This window comes from Hyalella azteca, unplaced genomic scaffold (genome assembly GCF_000764305.2).
Source record: "Hyalella azteca isolate HAZT.00-mixed unplaced genomic scaffold, Hazt_2.0.2 contig8314, whole genome shotgun sequence".
NCBI lineage: Eukaryota > Metazoa > Arthropoda > Malacostraca > Amphipoda > Hyalellidae > Hyalella > Hyalella azteca.
Genome location: NW_025938411.1, coordinates 254406 through 275960, shown reverse-complemented (window position 1 = coordinate 275960; position 21555 = coordinate 254406). Strand labels below are relative to the sequence as shown.

General features: G+C 36.5%; 1 protein-coding gene across 1 annotated transcript in view; it reads left to right on the top strand.

The window, feature by feature from the left end:
- LOC108678025 overlaps positions 1 to 21555 on the top strand; it is a 158635-nt gene that overhangs the window by 89573 nt on the left and 47507 nt on the right. The window contains exon 3 of the mRNA XM_018166357.2: positions 9084 to 9274. Coding sequence (XP_018021846.1) covers positions 9084 to 9274 — 191 coding nt within the window. The remainder of the gene's footprint in view (positions 1 to 9083; positions 9275 to 21555) is intronic.

Here is a 21555-nt window from a genome sequence, read left to right as displayed (position 1 = left end):
GGAACGAATAGTGGTGAGCCTAATGTTCCTGTTCGAACATTTGCTTTGTTGTTTATAGAAAGCCTTTGTAATTACTTGAATATTTTCGTATATTGTTTACAAATTCAAGAATATTTTTTCTTTGAATAAATTTTAAATTTGTACCGGTTTCTTTCCATAAACCGTGACACTGGGAATATAAAGCCAAAATGAACCCTGGATGCACGAGTATTTAATTAATCCTGCCAGAGACAAGAGTTGCGTTGTAAAGCATTAAATAGTTAGTCATGTTTAGTTTCTGTTCATTGACGAGTTATGCATGAAAAGCCGCAATACATCTATGACTGTCTCATAGCATGAATTTAATAATGGGTACACCGATTAATCTCCCCGAGATCATTGCACATGCTTCCTATTCATAAAAAGTATTAAAATCCATTCGATATTCTCAGCCGACGGCGGCCAGGCTGCAGAAGAAACAAGCTGAAGATTGCAATTGAAGATTCGATTTCCAATCGAACGAAGTAAACATCAACCTATCGACCAATATTTTCTTCATACGTAATTTAGCCCATTTTAAGATTATCTCTCGATCTTTTAATAACTATTAGTGTCAATTAAACCTAAGTATTATGATAAGTATTAACGCGGTAATATGAGTATTAGAGTGGTATTCATGATGATATTGGCATAAATATCATTATGACTTATGAGTACTAGTTATAATATGGCTGCTAATGCCGGTAGGTATTAGGATTTGTATCACTATCGCATACGCGTTAATAGCAACAGCGATGAATTTTGATAAAAGTTTATAAATATAAACTCTCGGTCATTTATGGTACTAAATTATGATTTACCTGGAGTATAACGTATGTACAATTAGCTTTCTGGTTGAGCTACAAGTAAGAGCCTCACACTCGTAGCTCGGATGATGCGCGCTAGCTACTGACGTTGACGTCTGAGTGGTGTTCCACGCGACCGCCATCTTGAGCGATTTATCGGCGAAATTTTGACCAGTGGCCTACCGTAGTCAGCCGTCGTCGGCACCGATGCGCAAAAACTATGCACAACTTTTATTGCATTCACTCTGCACTTGTTCGCCTGTTGAGTCCTTGAAATGACGACCTCTTTAGTCGTAAATGTTTAGCAGTATTGTGAAAAATAAAGCGTGCTGGGTACATTTAATTTATGCAGTTGAAAAATGTTTCTAGTCAAAGCACTTGAAGAATCACAAAAAAATAGTAAATGAAAATGTTTATTCAGGATTGGCATACACAAGATAAACAGACGTTGAGAAATGGTGTTGATCCTCAATATCTGATAACGACATTATTTGAAGCGCAAATGATTTCTGATAAACAAACTTTGTTATTCAGCGCAGTTCATGACTAAAAAATTTTAAACTTATGAATTATTCCATTTAATATTGTAGCAAAAAATTTGGCAGGTAGTCGCAAACTGAAAATATCGGTCTTGCCTTTAGGGATAGTTTTTGACTTGTCAAGACTGCAGCGATGGCCGCGCTAAATTCGTTTAAAAGCTTCGCATTTGCTGTTTGTCTGTTTAGTCAGGAATTTTTCTCCGCGGTTGAAATATGCACTTTTCGCTTAATTTTGTTGCACATTAATTATGTGAGCATCACTTTAGAAATGAGTTTTGGCATTTCCATTTTATGTTCGTATATAGCAGCACTGCACGCATTTCGTGAGTTTTCGCAAAGATTCCACACCATTTCATCAGTTAATAATTTTTACCATTTTTAAAATATATTCCTAAAAAACTCATTCGTCGTCTTCAGCACTTAATTTCACGTATCGTTTTTCCACTGATAAAAATAGGCCGACATAGGCCCACTGAAAAAAATAGGCCGACACGTGCGACGATATCTTTTTGATATTTTCTAATGTTTTGCAAAGGTATATTTATTTGGGCAAGTTTCCTAGATGAGGAAGAGCCAGGCTTTCTTGGTGCAGAGTAGCTCAGGATCCGTGTCCTGGACGTAAGATGCACTGCTGTCATGGAAGTCGATTATCGTCATTCATTCTGCGGTCTATCTTATGAGTAATAGCGCCATCATCTCGCACGATACCTGTGGCCGGAGTAAGTACTGCTATTATTTATAGAGTCTGCACCATTACCTGAGCAAGAAAGACTGTAGGCAAGGCGTCACGATGAAGTTAATGCGCCTTTTGCTGCGTCCGAAAGCCACAGCTTTGCTGTTGTAATTTAGGAAAGTATGCGACGAGCACCCAGGAAAATAGACGTAATTAATTAATATTTTTCCTGTGTATCTCTGAAAAATGGTCGAGAAAATCGTAATGTTCTTACCGTCCTGCAAGAAACTCGTAAACTGGAATTATTAGACACCACTATTCTAGCCACGTGTGATGAGAAATGCTGTTTCAGCTGCTCGACGATTTTTTACGCAACCATTTTCTGAGATTCTCGCGCTGTAATGAGGGATTTTTTTGGCTTCATATTAGTAAAGTAGAAATTTATAACTTGCATTGAATGCTCATGATAGGTTTATTTTTGGAAATCTTTTACTTATCTCCAGTAGGAATATTCATTGGTCCATTTTGACAGCCTTTGCTTGCTTACTTGCAAAATTTAAATCCAGATTAGGCAAATATTCGCATAAATATTAATATATTATGGCGTATGTATATATTTATAAATACATTTTCGGCACATGCGTATGTGTGGTTGCTCCTGACAGTTATATTCTGAATTCTTCAGCGTGAAATTCGCAATTCAGTTGCCGTGATTGCAGGCTGTCGCAATAAAATGCTGTTGGGAATTAGAGCCGCGGCAAAACATGGCGCCAGTACTTCGTTTTCGTAGAGGCGAGACGTGACCAAATTGCAGATCATGGCATTAGCTCTGTAAAGTAGAGCTAAAGCCTTACCCCTCAAGACGCTTTTCTCCCTCCGCCGATCATTATAGTCTCAGATTACAAAAACGGCCGAATAAACGGTCATGGCAATGGGAATTGTGTAAGTGCGCTCAATACCTACAATTGTGAGCATTTCTGTAATGATTTCAAGGAATGGTTTGGGAAATTACGGGGGATATTTTCACGTATTCGCAGACTGGCGAGAGTTATAAAAAAAATTCTCAGTTGGCCATGTAGTTTATCGTTTTATCGTTAACATTAGAAAATATGACGAGAAATGGGAATGTCTAGGTAACACTTAAGTGAACATGTAAGCCTTCCCATAGCTCATCTTATTTCGTTCTTGAAGAAAGAACAATAATTATTGTCAACGACGAAAAGATTTAAATTTTGATTCGTTTTCGTACGAAAGTATTTGCTGGGCCGACATCATGTAAAAATTCATCTTTTTATCTCAATTCTTTGACGTAAATCTATTAAGTCATCAATCGCTGCATGTTGAGAAGCTTTTCACACAAAAAATCATACGGCAGCATCATTAAAAATTATAATGAGTACCCACTTTCAATATAAGTAAAAGTCCTGCACTGCCCTATACTCTACTTGCATTATTCTTCGTATATTCTGGTAATATTTTATTCATTTCATGATTCTGAAATTCATTGATTGACAACTAGCATGTTCAGTGCTTCTCTTCTGACAGCTCCTCTCGCACCGTCATCAGTTACCTGTCAAATTCTCCCATGCTGATGAGCCGAACGAATTTCAGAAGCGAAGTCTAAACGCTTCAAATTGTCAACGCGCTTTGATTTCTGCATTGGCATAAACTTATATTATCTGTGTGTGTATGTGTGACATAATTTTCTGAGGCCTGAGTAAATAATTGTTGAATGAAGGAAGATATCACTCAATAAGTGTTATGTAAATGTTGGAATAAATAGATACGTATCAAATAATCATATTTTTCCACTTTTATTGTCTATGTTCATTATCGACAGCCCAAACTCTTAGTGGTGAGTTCAAATGATTCAATGACTGTCACTACATATCAAGTTCTTTGTACTTGGAGCTATCCATCATTAAGCAATTTAAAAATATTCACATATAAGTAAGTGAATCATTTCACGAAATTAAAATTTCAGAAGCCAGCTTCACATGGAGACGATTTTGAGCTTATGCAGTACTTATGCTCCAAGGCCAAATGATGTTTATCTATGCTTATCGCGCCTTTTCTAATCATAAATTGTAATTTTGTGACATTAAATCTACCATTTGACTGATACGGCGGCCAACCATAGTTAACTTTAATATTATTGAAGCCATGGCATCATTTGCCGATTAACTAACTTTTATCTTAGATTCCGATGTTCTTAATCAAAGACCGGAATTATGAGTCACGTACTAGTGATAAAAAGTCACAAAGACGTACAAAAAATCACATACATACAGCTATTTCTAAGAGACATAAACTAAAAGCATGTCTTGATTATAGTCTTCGGGATAGTCAAAATTTATTTCCTTTCTTACCAATCTTCATTGATTCAAATAATCATAAGTAAGCAAACTCGGTTATGAGGAGCATTATGGTCAAAATATTGCAGTCATATTGATTTAAGATGGATAGGGATATTAACGCAGCATGAATAATATGTAATCGCAATTTCCCATAGACGCTTCACATAACATTTTTTGTTCGGACCTCAGTCGCCCGTTTTCCTTGCACCGAAGTTAGCCTGTCAGTTCATGCATTGCTTTCAATTCATACTTACCTTACTTAGGAGCGAATTACTGCCTCATGCTAGTTTCACGCTCCTACTTGTTCATTGTTCATTAACTGAAACAGTTTTGACAATAATTGCATTGAAATGTTTGAATTATTGATTTATTCGCTATATATTATATTAGCTGCTTTGCAGCAAATTCATGTCCGGAGATTTTGAACAAGCTCTTTCAAAAATGTTGTGTTAAAATTTAGCCAGGCCTATGGCATATATGATCATTTGCTCATTATCTCAAAAAATGCATAAATGATCATTTGCTCATTATTTCTAAAAAGATAAAGTGAATGCACCATGCATTGTCGGATATCTTTTGCTATAGGTACAGTAACTTGCAGCCGCATTTTAGGGATTTTGGTCTTAACAAAAAATTCGACTATTCATTCCATGCCTCCCTATTCTTTGAAAATGATCCGAATTTCATGTTCATGAGACTGATATTCGTCGAAAATTGAAACAATCGCACTCTACACAAAAAAAAGTATAAGAAAATCAATTCCTTTAGGCTTTATTACATTTTACAGTAATTGCAGTTCCAGGATCGTTCAGGAAAAATATCGACACAAAACCACGATACATAAACGCAACAATGATGATTCCATAACTTCATTCGTAAGTCTCAACGAACATTGCAGCTCCAGCTTCGTAAGTTAGATAAAGCCTTCGAACGAGGGCAGGATAATGAGACGGCATTACCAGAGCTCTCCTCCCTATAGAGATTCTGAGCGATTCAAGTGCTCAGTCTATTGCACTCCGCTGTAACGGGCGCTTATCAAGGGTGACTATCGACTCCTATCTGTTGTTGTTTAAAAATATATGTATGATATTTTATTATAAAAAATGGGCTTACAGAAGCTCTTTACAACGAGGGGTACGTCGAGGGGTACGTCGCCGTTCAGTTTAATTGTACCTCATTGCAGTAAATGCATCAACAATTTCAGGGGCATTAATGCAAATTATAGTAACTCCTTTGAAAATTGTGAAGATGAAATTTCCTCGCAATTTGAGTCAAACGTTATCATTGACCAATATAGCCGAATTAATTCAGCAGTCTAGCTCCATCCGCGGAACGTTTGGTTTTATATACAAATTAACTTTCAAACACCAAAGAACTTCTTGATTCAAATAAATACTATTAATATTGACACGTGTGCTCTAAAAGTTGCAAAAATTTGTTTACGTCAGGGAAAGGATTGTTGACACGAACTTAAGATAATCTTTTTAATCGGATACACCTTCAAAGAAGCAAGCGGCCAAACAAGAATTAGAGTCGGAAGCGTTAGAATTTCTATGAAGTAATTTACGATTGATTCTACCCATTACTGGCTATCGTTTTCTTATTGACCTCAGGATAAAAGTGACTCGAAATTTTTGAGTGTTCTATTGTGCTAACGCCAAACTCGGCGTTTTTATGCCAAAAATCAGGCCAGTCACAAAAGAAACATTTAACACCCAGGCACTGTCTTAGATGACGAAATTATTTTGTTGTCAAATTACACGATCATATTATGCTTCATTGAAGCCATTTTCCTCCATCAAAGACAACAATTTATAACCTCTATGTTTTCTGAGAAATGTCGCTGAACGAGTCTCTGCAGATGAATCACTTTTTTCATAGTTCCTTATGGTTTTCACAAACCTAATAAACATTATCTGGAGCGTGAATGGTTTGGTGTAATTATTATTATCGTGAATTGTTAGGATGAACGAACTGATCTTAATGAAATAGCAGGAAATCAGGGAAAGCGAAATTTAAACCTAATTTGTATTTGATCGATTAAATCCCTTTATATTAAACTCTAATTTATATTTTGCTTTCCATTTGATCGTAAATGTCTTACGAACCGCGCCGATTAGCAGGAAAGCGTATAATGATGAATATATTTTACTGCATGATTAATATTCTCGTATCATACGTGGCTCTTTTGCGCTAATATTTCCCCCTTCATATCGAGGAGCAGGAAGAGCAGGTTTTGATGAATGGCTGCATATATTTCGACGACCACAATCATTTTACGGTCATATCACCGCCGGAGGTGGCGATGCGTCATTCTTTCAATGGATACGATGCCATAAACGCCCGATATTGCAGCTCGACAGCTGTTGCTGTCGCTGCTTTTAACCTTCAGACAACCTGACTGAAATGTGGGCGTAAACTGCCGTGTCTGCCAGTCTAAAATAGGGCGTAAACTGCCGTGTCTGCCAGTCTAAAATAGGACGTAAACTGCCGTGTCTGCCAGTCTAAAATAGGGCGCAAACTGCCGTGTCGGCCACTCTAAAATAGGGCGTAAACTGCCTTGTCTGTCAGTCTAAAATAGGACGTAAACTGCCGTGTCTGCCAGTCTAGAATAGGACATAATTTGCCGTGTCGTCAAACCCTGAGGAGGACTCGGAAAATTCCATCATGCAAGCACTCTAGTTTGACTGCTAGCTTCTATACTACAAGCAAGCTTTTGCATCGGCCTCACTCAACAACATGTGACACATGCATTATTAATTTATTAAAAATATATTTCAATCCGATGATAAGTCTTTTTTACTTGAAGATTAAATATGTTGTTCCTAGTCATTTGCCTCTTAATCAAAGAAGTAAAATCGAGGTAAGATGGGCTTGGGTTTCGTTTTAAACAAAATATTTGTGGTTATGCTGAGGTTCTTTCTTTAATGTCAAGCCACCAATGTCCGCAGCATGCTGGGATTCAAACCCACCACTAGCTACTTTAATCTCGGATTCTTTGACCACTCGACCACTTTGATGGTCTAGAGCCAACCATTTCAAACCAGCATGAGTTAATATGAAAAAAAAATTATATCAGTGAAATATTTTAAGTCTTTTAAGCCACGACTGGTAGTTTAAACATTCTTCTGATTTCATTCCGAACCTCATGAGGAAAACACTGACATAAAATTAATGTTTGTCTTATAGTTGCTCTATCAGCTTTTAACAATATTCGAGAATTTCATCAGTGGTCCTTTCAATCAAGCGTGAGCTAATATTTCCAAGCTTCTCGACGTCGACTCCTTAGCATTTCTTGACATTTATTTAACGAGAAACTCTTTTACTAATTCCTGCGAGCCTCATTGTTCACCGAAACTCATTAATTTTCTCGTCATGAAAAATTGGTTCGACATTCATTGTTAGCTTGCTTACTCTTCCTGAGCGAATTCGAAATAGATTTCAAATTTTTATTAAGTAGTTGGATTAATTTTGAATATTACAAATTTTCTTTCGCAAATAAGTAGCGGTTTTAGACTTCAACGAAATTTAAGTAACTTTAACTTGTACGAGAAAAGTTGTTCATCTTTCGCTATAAGTTTTTTCCAATTATTTTGAATAACCAGCAAGTTGTTTATTGTTCGCCCGGCCATTCATATTGGTTCATATTATATCCTGCGATGGTAAAGATGTCTACTTGTGAATATTTATGAGTTCCAGGCTTTCATTTCCCTGCAGACCGGCGGAAAAGGCTGCTCGAGTGGTACGAGCGACGATGGTTCGTAAAACTTTTCAGTCGGGTTGAATTGCACATCGAATTCTTCTGCAGTAAACAAGTCAAAATCTTGGTGGTCAACCTAAATTATGAAACAAAAATTATTGCTATTTTTGGACGCGAGTCTTGCACCAACCATTTACGTCCAATTCAAATGCATAATATTTTCTGACGCCATATATCAGGTTTTTGGAGATGTCTGTTCTTTGTTGGTCTATAAATTGTGCATAACCAGAATTAATTAGATCCTATTAATATGCAATAGGAAGTTGTTTAATGAAATTTATTTGTCGTTTTCACAGAACAAGTTTCATATTAATCTTCCTCACACGCCCTCAATATATATAAATCATCCATCCACGTACGTGCTGAGCTGCTGTCTCACAGGCTAGAATTAGCCAGCAGCCGCCGTATGCACAAATTTAACTGTATTCTTCTTCACAGTTCACACATCCTCATTATATTTAGAATTAATCATGCAATATATTCAGAATCAATCTTATTTTTGTACAGTGTTCTATGTCACCAGCACGAGTTAGCCAGCAGCCATCGCAAGGAAAAATTTCACTCTATTCTTCCTCACAGTTCACACACCTCTTTATATTCATATTATTTAATCATTCAATATATTCAGAATCAATCCTACTTGTGTGCATAGCTTCTATATCACCGGTACGAGTTAGCCAGCCATCCCGGCATACACAAATTTCACTCCATTTCTTCACAGTTCAGATACCCTAATTATATTTATAATTAATAATCCACTATATTCAGAATCAAACGTATATATACGCAGAACTTCTATGTCACCGGCTCGAATTTGCCAGCAGCCACCGTATGCACAATTTTCACTCTATTTCTTCACAGTTCACACACCCTCTTTATATTTATATTTAATCATTCAATATATTCAGAATCAATCGTATTTGTGTGCAGAGCTTCTATGTCACCGGCTCGAGTTTGCCAGCAGCCACCGTAAGCACGCGCGCAGAGAGCTGGCGAGCGGCGGCCGTGAGACCAACTTGGCCCTGATGACGCCAGAGGCTCAGAACAACTCTGATGTCGTGGCACAAGTTGGAGGCACGGCCACCATCCGCTGCTACACTTACTACCTCGGCGACGAACTGGTGAGTTTTACATTTTCTGGCCTGTATTTAGTATTGACCTCGTTATTGCATTGAAAAGTAGTGGGAAATGGTAAATTATATGTATAATGAGTATTCAGTGTTTAAATAATATGAAGATCTGGTGAGTGTTTTAATAACAGGTCAGGAGCCATTGATAAATTCTTTAGAAAAATACGAAGAACTGAGAATTGTGCTATTAAATAGTCAGTATTGGTGTTTCATTATTCAGAATAATGCCATTTAAACTATATGTACCAATAATTGGACAAAAATTTTGTGGTTTATGCCTTAGATCAATGCGACAAACTTCGGATTGCATACTATAACTTGACGTTAATTCAAAATCTCCTAACATCCAACTTTGCGGCAAAATTTTCGTCGGTTTGGATTTTGCTGTTAATCATTTATGTTGTCAACATTCAGAAACCAGCGTATATGCTAGAGAATCAAAGACTAATTGTTTTTCACTGATAATCTTTGTAGATTTGTAGTCATGTTCCTACTGGAAAGAAATTTTTTCATGAAATTTCTGGACGGCTATATCCTATTCTTCGATTTTGTCACGTAGCTAACGAATTTAAACAGCAGAACGCAAAAAGAATGGCACGATCAAGCTTTTTGGAAATTTTATTCAAGTCTTTACCGTGTATCATTCGACCTTTGAAGTTTGTCGCTTGAACGTTCACTCAGCGTTTGTCTGATTCCACCAATGATTTTCCTAACAGGCAATTTGCATTCTGTCCCTCATGCTGATGAGTTAATGCTCCACGTTAGAGCCTCTTACTGATGTACCTGAGCATGCACGCTAGTCATTATATCTCCCTTTTGACAAGAGAAATGGCTTATCACTGCGCAATGTCCGAACAATGAATTGCGTGATCCACAATATCCAGAGATTTCATGTCAGTGTCCGAACATTGTGAATAACCTGGAAATTTACTTCTGTTTTATGACCAACTGACACGAATTTTTCATCGCCCAAAACACCCGACGTGATTAGCGCAAAACATTCCTGGGTCCTCGTTTGATTCTACTTTAATATTTACAGCCAACCCTAAAATTTAATGAATTTCACTTCACTTTCACTTTGAATAAGTTGTAACGAAATATTGTGATTGCCGTTTTTAGTTGCTTTCCACAATTTATCTCGATCTGTGAGAAAAATTTGTGCCCTGAATTTATTTTTGTGAGATTTCTAAACAAAAAATGTTAACAAATTTCTGATCTGTTCAATGTTCAAGACCGATTTTACGGATAGAAAAGCATTTCTTAAACTTCTAAAGGGATACTATATATGCCTAGCTTTTGAATTGATGTGAGGCACATTTTGAATTTATGTAAAAGGATATTTTATGTAAAGGGAATTTTGAATTGTTGTAAAGGGATACTCACTCGATACAATTGATGTAACGTCAAAAAATGAGGTGGAAAAAAATTTTCAGTGAATGAGCAGTACGTGTACTGTGGCGCAATTATAATGCAAAATAATTAGGTACTTCAGTAATTAAGTTTAATTATGTCTCCAGCTGATCCATAATATCACCTCGTATATTAGAAGAAATAACAAAATTTATGCTGGAATTTTACATTGAATTGTATATTTTCACCAAGGTAGTAGCGCGAAAAGTAATACTCTTCTCAAAATTACTGCACCTATAACAGTTGCACAATAGTTTAATATATAAATATATGATGCCATATAAAAATATTTGATAATCAAAGCACATTATATTTGAAAGCATTCACCTAATGTGAGCTCCAATGATTTTTCATAGGGATTAAATTACAGAGCTGACAAATTTCACTAGATCAATTTATCGTGAATTTTGGGAAGAAGTTGGCCATCTCATGTCACTGGTGGAACAGATACTACATAGGTGGTGCATATTTTCTGTAAATTTTAGTATCGCATTTTTACATTAGAATAATTTTTGTTCATTCTTATTTATCAATAGAAACTTCCGCCATGTAACGCATTGCTCGAACTCCCCTTGATGATGCGTCGAGAGAGAACATGTAACGCATTGCGCGCGGTTTCCCTGATGATGCGTCGAGAGAGAACATGTAACGCATTGCTCGCGGTTCCCCTGATGATGCGTCGAGAGAGAACATGTAACGCATTGCTCGCGGTTCCACTGATGAAGCGTCGGAAAGGAGAACATAATTATAACGCGTTACAAGCACCCGCCCTGAAACTGCGTCGAGAGAGAACATGTAACGCATTGCGCGCACTCCCCCTGGCGATGCTTCGGGAGAGAAGAAACTATAACAAATTGCAAGCACATACACCCACTCAAGTCTCGATATAGAAATGCAGTTTAGTTTCCCGTGTACAACTTTAGCTATTTTTTGCTCAAATGCGATTTGAAAGTTCTTGTAAAAATGAAAGCCGGTAAATATCACACAGTAAGGAATCAAGCTTACGAGTGTCATGTTTACAGGTGAACAGGATGTAAAAATAACAATTTGAAGACACAACTGACTTGAAGCAAGAAAATTTTTAGGGCTCATTTATTTGCAAATGAATTTTGAAGCTCAAAGAAAATAGAATTGCGAGGACCCAGAAAGTTTTGCGTGGAACTTCCAGCCTGTTTTGCACAGAAATTTAAGAGACGCTTGAAGAGAGGAATATCCCAATAGTAATATATGATATATTAAGTAGGGTAATTTCGTTTTAAAATTTTATTTATTTCATGTGGAGAAATTTGGGAAATGAGGCTGGCGAAAAATGTGTGTGATTTTTACAAAGTAATGCTATAGAAACACATCCGTGCACTAATTTAGCTTAAATATTTGTCATTGATCTAAATTTTATCAGCGTCCTACAGCTTTTAATGATAAACAATAGTCATATCGCCCCAATGTATTATCAAGTTCTATGTGCCGCAACCTGGCTTCAATATCATCAGTGAGTTAAATTTAATCAACATTCAACTAATTGTAGTTGTAAAAAACTCCGCATGATTTTGTTAGCCGTAATTCAGCTTAAAGCTTGTTATTGATTTGAATTTAATAATCGCTATATTAATTGTGTATCTGAATTTACTCATCCACATGTAAGCTGAAGCTCTTTATACCGAAATCGGGCTTCAAATTCATCATTAATTTAAATTTTATCATCATTCTAATGCTAACAAGCTCTTTATGCCGAAACCGTGCTTCAAATTCATCATTAATTTAATTTTTATCATCATTTTAATGCTTACAGTGGTTTCACTTCATAAGTGAAAATAAATCATCCGAGCCGTAACCATTGATCTCTCATCTAACTGGTCAAGTTCAACGACGATGTAAATTGCATTCAAATTAATTTCCTGCAGTGCCAAAGTCAGACAGGATTGATTCCATTTGTGATAGGAGTCGATGTTTAACGAGGCAACGCCATTTATCTAGAGCCGGGATATGCGGCATTCATTTCAAAGGATCAGCTCAATTCATTACAGTTAACTCTCAATAGATTTTGACATGAGCTGCATGCACCCCCAGCAATCTTGAATGTCCATTGTGTTGTCAAGTGACGATAACTCTGAGCTTTGCAGCATAAAATTTGTAGCTGGAGCCTTGGATTTTCTATCACCTGAATGATGTCCGATCGTAATCGATTTCCATTCGTCATGTCAGGCGCTAATCTTCCTGCCTGCGCACAAAACGTTCGAGTGTCAGCACCATTCGTTTAATCAAGGCAATTAATTGCGTGTAGGCAATCGGCAGGAAGTATTGGCAAACTTGTGACGTACGTCCGCCTTAGTTTTCCTGCATGCATTCATTGTAGGCCTAATTGCTCCTGCTCTGAATTCATTCAATGGAAATATCTCTAATTGTCCGTGACTTCAATTTTATTCCTTAATATTTTCCAAACTGGTGCTAGTTAATCAGAGCTATTATTAGTCACATTTAAGTTTAGCCACTGTCATATATTATCATAGCCAGGAGGCTTAGGGTAATAATTATAGTTTGCCACGGGTTTAGGGTAATTGCAGTTAGGTACCGGTTTAGGGTAATTGGACTTTGGCACGGGTTTTGGGTAATTGTAGTTTGGCACGGGTTTAGGGTAATTATAGTTTGGCACGGGTTTAGGGTAATTGTAGTTGGGCACGGGTTTAGGGTAATTGTAGTTTGGCACGGGTTTAGGGTAATTGTAGTTTGGTACGGGTTTAGGGTAATTGCAGTTGGCACGGGTTTAGGGTAATTGCAGTTGGCACGGGTTTAGGGTAATTGTAGTTGGGCACGAGTTTCGGCGCTCGTATGGTAGTGTTATTAACGCACGTTTTGGCGCAACTGAGCGTAAGAATCAAGCGTTCATATCACACATATGAGCCTCCTGCAATTAAATAATCTTGAGTACGGTTTTCGTCGACGTTCTTGTAATTGTGTTTGTACTTTGGAAGCTCGGCGCCTTAAATGCGTAAGGGCTGACCGGGCGCGTATCCAAGATACTTGTCGTCTCAGCATTTTTTAAGAGAATAAAATTTAATATCAAGCATTGGATCATAATACTTAAAATTTCCGACTGGAGTTGGAACTTCTAAATTCTTCAATTATTTCAAAATGAAAAATTTACTTCCACTCACAGTTCTACCTGGGTATTAAATTGATGAGCGTTTCATGATGATATGGGTTGTTTTTAACGGCTTGCACATTAATTAAAGTAAATGAGTTCTAAAATTATTTACTGGAATCAACGTGAACAGATTTGACGTGACGAGTGTGGGATAACGGAATTCAGGATGACTGGATTCGAGGTTGGGAAATTTTCAAATTGTAGGAATAATATTATTGTCTATCACGGGAAATGCCGGTTTAAACAAGTAGTTCCTACAAAAAAAAAAGTTTTTGTAGCGAGTAAGACAAGGAAGAGAACGGAAAAAACTACCTTAATATGTTGGTCGAGTTATCATTATTGAAGTCTGATTGCAGTAAAATTAAAAGAAAAAATTAGAATCTCTGAAAAATTCGCAACATTACTTACGTGCGAGTGCACATACACGAAATTTTTTATTAGTTTTTTATAGCAGACTTTCGTAACTCTTAACTGAGCGCGCACTTACTGGCATATTATTTTTTGAAAGAACAGGAATCTTTAAGAACATGAATGAATTATGGCCGCGTGTACCTGCAGATGGAGGCAAGAAAGCTTCTTTACAAGCCAGATCGATGGCGAACGCCGCACGCAATGCGGATCAGAACAAACCTCGAATGAGCTGCTGATGTTTAGGCTGATGTTGTTGATGATATCAGCTGTTTTGTTTAGCTTCTTCTCTGGACGACGGCAATTTGATATCGCTGTTTCTATCGCTGCTAATGACTTGAGTACAAAAATGTAGTTCTATTTCCCTGCTAATCACGGCAGCTCTCAGGCTACCTACAATCAGCGGGAGAATGGATAACAACTCGATGGTTTCACCCCCAAAGCCGTCGCTGATAATTACGCGGATTAAGCAACGATTTCTTTGTTCTTCAGGGATCAGGCTTTAGATATATTTTATAGATTTTTATTTTGACCTTATATCAAACCAGTCTGAGAGGAAAAAATCAATTTCGAATTTAAACATTCGGTTGCTTTTAACATATATGATTCATATTTGCCTAGCGATGATTTGAAAAGAGCTGCAACATGCTAGGGATGTCTACAAATTTAAGCGTTCGCCAACAATCATTCAAGGCCTACTTCAAGTAAATTTTTAAATGATTTTGTTTGAGATATCATTTATATAAATCTTTTCCATGTCAGGACGATTTTTATCTGTACTTCTTGAAGCCTTAACTGTCTAATGCAAATTTCTTGATATATTTTTATTGATATCTAGAATACACCAGTCATCTAGTTAGAGAAACTGAAATGTCGACGAAGAAATTGTAATCCTAAAGTATTTGTTGAAATGTTGCAAACAAATTTTGCCACCCATCCTTCAAAAATTTCAATTCTGTATAGGACAACAATGCAAATATTGTTAGCATAGTGACCTGCAAAAAAAAGCCGGAGCACCAGAATGATTATATTTCTTGTTCAATCCTTTATCTGGAACCATGGAGAGTTTGAAACTTGTAATGGGATCCATTCTTCACGACGTGGAATTTACGAACGCTTGATGAGAAAAGTTACCTGGGCTCTCCAACGTCGTGTATAAGCGCTACATGCACAGGCCGTTCAGCTCACGGTGCTCCGTCTTGAGCATGAATTTATTGTTCTATGAAATGTAAAATAGACCATAATTCGAGGCTTTTGTTGTGCGTTATATTTCTAGAAATAAATAAGTTGACCTTATTTTGGAGTTCAAAGCAAGGACGACAAGATATTTTATATTTTACTGTCATTTGGGACCATAAGCATGTGTTTAAATTTAAAGTAGAGCAAACACAACATTCATCATTATTTGGCATCTTCAGCGCTGATGCACGATTCCAAACGCTACAAAAAATTCGATAAAATAGAAGGCTGTTAACGTGATTTTATGTTTACATTTGTTATATTAATTATAAGTAAGTATGTTTAGCATGCAATGATAATTGTAAAAGCAATAAAATTTCCTTTGAATCGTTGTCTTTAGCAAGAGCATATTATTGTAATTACAATGAAAATTATTATAGTTCTGAAATAAATTCTTGCTAGTTCGGAAATTTTGCTTTGGCCAGCTTTAAGTCGAATTATGAGATGATGCTGACTTTAATTCGGATGATGTTAATGATGAAGAACACTCTTGTTCTTCGTTTATAACAATGATGCCTTTCTCGATATGACAAGTAATTTTTATATGAATGTGCAAAAGAATGTTTATCCTCAACATGCTCATTTGAAATCCATCACAAATACTTGGAGAGCTTCTAAAAAGGGCAAAAATAATCCTCGTATAATAAATATAGTTAAAATTTAAAAAATGTGAAATGTAGATTTTTAGCGAAATTTAATTTGCTGAATTTTTCGTGGAAAGGAGCGTGCATTGCTGCATTGTGTGCCTGATTTTAGCGCTCGCTTATGTCAAGAATTTTGCATATTTCTCGTGAATTTAAGGCCCCGAGAAGCAGTGTACACGCTGTGAATTATTCATGCAACTCTTGAAGCGCATGAGATTTCGATGTTCCAGACAAGATTCTACTTTCGTTTTCATTTTCTCGCCCTTCCTCTTGAGGTCTTTGAAGCGAATTATTTGAGAACTGCAGCATCCGTTTGTCTTTTGAAGCAGCAACTGCTTTGGTATGCAAGCCTGAGCCTTCAAAGCCTCGCTCAAAGGTAAGTAAAAGATGACCCCTGCGGAAAACAAGGCAAAGAATTCTTTTAACTCAAACTAATCTTAAAATCAAATTCTTTAGATTATTCAAAACAACTTTCTAACTGCCGCGATAAGCACTGAAGTATTATTCGAATGAATTTGAAATGTTCGAAATAGTTGTGCTAATGGAGAACATTAAAACATTAAGAACGTCTGACTTTGTTGTAAACATAAAGAGTAAGTAAGATGGAGTAAGATAGAGCGAGTAGATCATGCCCAAAGTCATGCTCTTGGAATGATTTGAATTTAAAATTGTTTAAGGGGACCGTCTAACCTAAAATTTTCAATTTAGGCGTTTTCCACTTTTTGGGCTCATCTTAAAGCTCACTTTTCAACGCATTCAACGGTACCAGAATCATCCCTGTGCGTCAAAAAATGATTTCGTGACAGCTTCCCAAAGAAGGGCAGTTTTTAGGCCCTTTAACTATTACCTATGGAACTAATTAGAGGGCTGGACAAACTAAAAAGGAACGCCTGACGTAAAGCGGCCAATCATGGCATTATCCGGTGCATATACTCATGTTAAAGCTTACTTTCTGACGATTCTATTGGTAGCAAAATCATCTGTCTACGTCCATTTTTACGTTCACCACGCCCCATAGAACGGGGGGGGGTGTTGGGAGGCCTTCATTATTCTTTATGGAGAAAATTAGAAGGCGTGGACTATAAAATACAGGGTGGAGCTGCTAAGCACTTAGTGCCCATCATGACAGCAAGGTGGAAGGTTGCCACTCGCTCGCTCTACACCTTCCTTGCGTACTTTTGGCTTAGTTTCGGTATGTTGGCTACGTTACGACTCTTTTACGTTATTTTACGTGCCCCGCGGCAGTTTTTTGGGCGTCCTGAAAACCTCCGATTGGTCGCACGGCAAACCTATCTCCTCCTACAGTTTTTAAGCTACAGCAATGAGACATATACCATTCGATTCGTAAAGACCAGGCCTATCGACTCTATCATCACTTTTTTGAATTTCAGTCTGGTTCGTTTTTTATATGGGGGAGAAGGGGGGGGAGGGGTGAAAAATGTAAAAAATGGGAAAAAAACGTCATAAAAAAAAAACTAGGTGGAAAATGAAAAAAGTGATGACAGAGTCGATAGATATGGTCTTTACGAATCGAATGATATGTGTCTGGATGTTGTAGGACGATATTTGTGGGAGGAGATAGATTTTCTATAGTAACCGTTATTTTTCCGTTTTCTATGAATATCACGTTTTCTATCAATTTTTTCGAAAAATTCATAGAAGTAAAATGTTTTTATTTTTACATTTTACGTTTGAATGTGAAGTTTCATGATGATCGGATAATAACTTTAGGAGTTATAGGCTATCTCCAATTTAGGTTAGACCGTCCCCTTAACTGGATAAGCTTGCTGATATTGGACCCCGTGATTGACAAATATGGAAGGGTTTAACCCAACATTCAGCATATTATATGAGAGAGCAATTCAACGTAAAAAGAAATTTCTATTTGAACTAACATAAGTTTAAGTTTTTCGCTTGGTTCATATTATTTAAGAAAGTATGTTATACACTTCCAAATCTAGTCATTTGATTGACTTTGAAAAAAATAATCACCTTCCTTGAGTTAGGTGTGCAAACTGCATCAGCTATTTGGTCACATAAATTTCAATTTTGTTACGCTTGCTAAAATAAAATAAATCAAGCAATCTTCTTGTTTGTATTGAATGTGCAGGGAAGGTTGTTTAAGTAGTTTTATTCTATTGGACAGCATTATGTGATTTGATAAAAACGCTGTCATAAGCTGGCCGAAATTAATGTATCATTTCCTAAATTAAAAATCTCAAGTATCATTACATAACCTAACATAACATAACATAACATAACAAAACATAGATATGTCAGAGCTGAAGAGTTGGCCCGATGTTGCCTGTCACCGATTCTTGTACTTATCGTGCCTTGTTCACAGAAAATCTAAAATCGTGTCATTTGACCAGATCTTTTCAAAACTGACGACAGTTGGAAGTAGCTACTAGACTTACACCGGGTTCGATATGGTGCTAGGCATCTCAAATCTGAACATATAATTTTCCATAGTTTTATCTACTCTGTTTGTTCTTATCTAGTCTAGTGTGTCAGGATAACTTTATGCAATGTTTGTTATTTGAGTCGAAAGAAGTGGTCAAGTAAAATTTCAGACATAGAGAGAAAATTATCTAGAAAACACAATGCATCAGCGGTTTGTAAAATTATATTTCTCATGTGGTCTTACAGTCTAAACAATTTCCAACAATTTGACTGTTGTTAAAAACGATTCTTAAAGTTCATCTGCACCAATATACAATGTTTTTCAGCTAAAAAGTTAAAGAAAGTCTATGGATCTATATATCGAATGTTCGTGCTTCTATTCAAAACAATGCAAATTGGTGTCGATATTTCCAGAAGGCTCTGAAATCCATCGTCCGGCACATTTGTTTTGCCCTCACATTTGTATTGTCTCCCCTCAGATATCGGCGCGTCAATGCATCACCGGCGTGTGAGATTTGTTTCTGCATTGCATTGCTGTTTCTATTGGAGCTCTTGTTGTCCGAATTTCTTTAAATGGATTTTCCCAGTAGCTGAATTATCAATTTATTCTTTAAGGAGTTTGAGTAACGACGCTTACGCAACTCAAGAGAAGAAGCAACAGTTGTAATATCGTGTGGCGATGTTTTGCAAATCATGTTTGAAATTTGGTTCTCGGAACTAATTTTGATGAATAGACACCTTGAGATGTGAAAAATGAGTTATATAACAGCTTTAATGTTTTAAAATAAGAGCAAAATAGTCGATAGCGACTGATTGAATGTATTCATTTTCAGATCGCTCTCGGAACTAATTTTGATGAATAGACACCTTGAGATGTGAAAAATGAGTTATATAACAGCTTTAATGTTTTAAAATAAGAGCAAAATAGTCGATAGCGACTGATTAAATGTATTCATTTTCAGATCGCCATCCACCCAATGTTTATAAACGAAAACGTCTCCTTCGATATTAGTGCAGATAAGAAAGGAAAAATACATTTTATTATGCAAAGTAAGGTTTGGAATGCCTTAAGGCCGCTCATAAATCAGGGAAGCGTCTCTGACGGAGAATTCTTTTTGCTTATCTATCCCTGAGGCTGTCTCAGCGAGCCGTCAACTGGAAGTAATATTTCACATCGGTTTGCTTCAATCGCATGCAAAAACTTATTGGACATTGCGAAGTATTGTTTTGGCTTTGTGAAATGGGATGAAAAAATATTCTCTGTAATTAATAGCTTTAATGCAGAAGTGTGCGCCAGTTCATCATAATAGCAAGGGATGCTCTTTTTCTATTTTTCATCCTATGCTTCTTTTCATTCTGCATGTATTTATCAATATTAATAGATATATAAATAATGCAAATGTGAACCATCAACATTTATAAACTATTGCGTTACGAAACTGAAAGAATGTAATTCTTTATGGATCCCAATAAATGCACTTCAAATAGTAGTTGGTCGATTGATTATTGTTTGCGGAAATTTGTAAGCTCCCCGTAAGGCATAGGAAATTAGTTTTCTAAAGCTCTAACAATAACAAGAGTAATGTACAAAAAAATTCTGAAAACTTTCGACCGCTTTCTTTCCCTTTCGTCGGTCTTCTTTCTGATCATGCGAAGAAAAATTGAGGTCCAACCACATAAGTGTTGCCTTTATCAAGAACTTATGGTTTTCTGAAAATAAATCACGATAATTGTTGAGTTAACTACAATTTTATTGCAAGGGCAAAAATGAAAAACTTTTATTACACCAGAGTAACAAGTAAGTGCCAAAGTTCTAGGAAGCCATTCTACCCTTTGTAAAGCGAGCCTTGCCTCCAGGCCTCGGAAGACGAATCTTGTTTTCCCTTAATCAGTCCAGCGGACATTCCATTTCATATGCTAATTAGTTTTTTCAATTGCCAGTTAATAGCAATGTCGAATTCTACACAATCTGAAAAAGGTTGGTTTCCATCGGAGTCGAATAATTACAGTCTGCTGTTGTCTGCTCCGGAGCGCCACATTTTTTTTGTATTTTCCAGGGAAATTATGCGACAACCATAGAGCTCAAGCTTGCTCGGGAAGTTGAAAGTCTAATTACGAATTCTTTTGATGAGGTCACGTTTCAAGGCATCCACGAGTACAGAGAGACTTTATAACCTATTCGTTCAGAAGAAATTTCACGACTCGCGCATTAAGCATTCATTTGTCCGAATTATTTCTCTTTTCATGTTGTATTTACGTATATCTATTCCATATTGGTGTAGATTTCTTTATCTTTTTAGCAAGTTTCATTGAAGACCAGAGAATTCGTTTTATTGGCAATTTTCTTATTACTTTTTTCAATATGTCGAAAAATATTTTTCGTTTGAACTGGTAAATAGAGAATCAAGGTACCGATGGACATTTTTATTTCGTTAACGACATTTCGAATGTTTCAATTATTCATTTTCAAGTTACAAGACGCATTGAGTGATGAAATTTGGGTCGACATACGCACAAAATCATGTAAATAGGATACTACTAAAAAAATCTAGTCTCATATTCGTTATTTCTTTATCTAAGTACGCACTATTTAATACATGCAACCATTTCGAATGAATAAATATCGATGGAAGGCAACAAAAACGCTAACTTTGGAACAATCTATGTATTATTCGACAAATAAGAACATTGAATTCAGTTCAATGTTGCTGCCTCCGCGTCCCTGGTACAAGCCAGACACCGTGTTCCTGACCGAATATGTTCATGGAGTAACATTGTTCTGGGCAATATATTTCTCGAGACAGCTTCAAATGGTCCGAACGATTTAGCTTTATAGTTATTGCAGTCGCCCTGCTTATATTCGATTTTGAACAACTCCTTCACATGTTATTCATGAACTTGTAAATTTTTTAGTAGCACTTATTTATAACTTTTTTAGGGAGTGAAATCTAGATGTCATATAATGATATTGCACATTTTTTCACTTTCACTATAAGAGAGTTTTCTTTTTGTTACTAATGGAAATT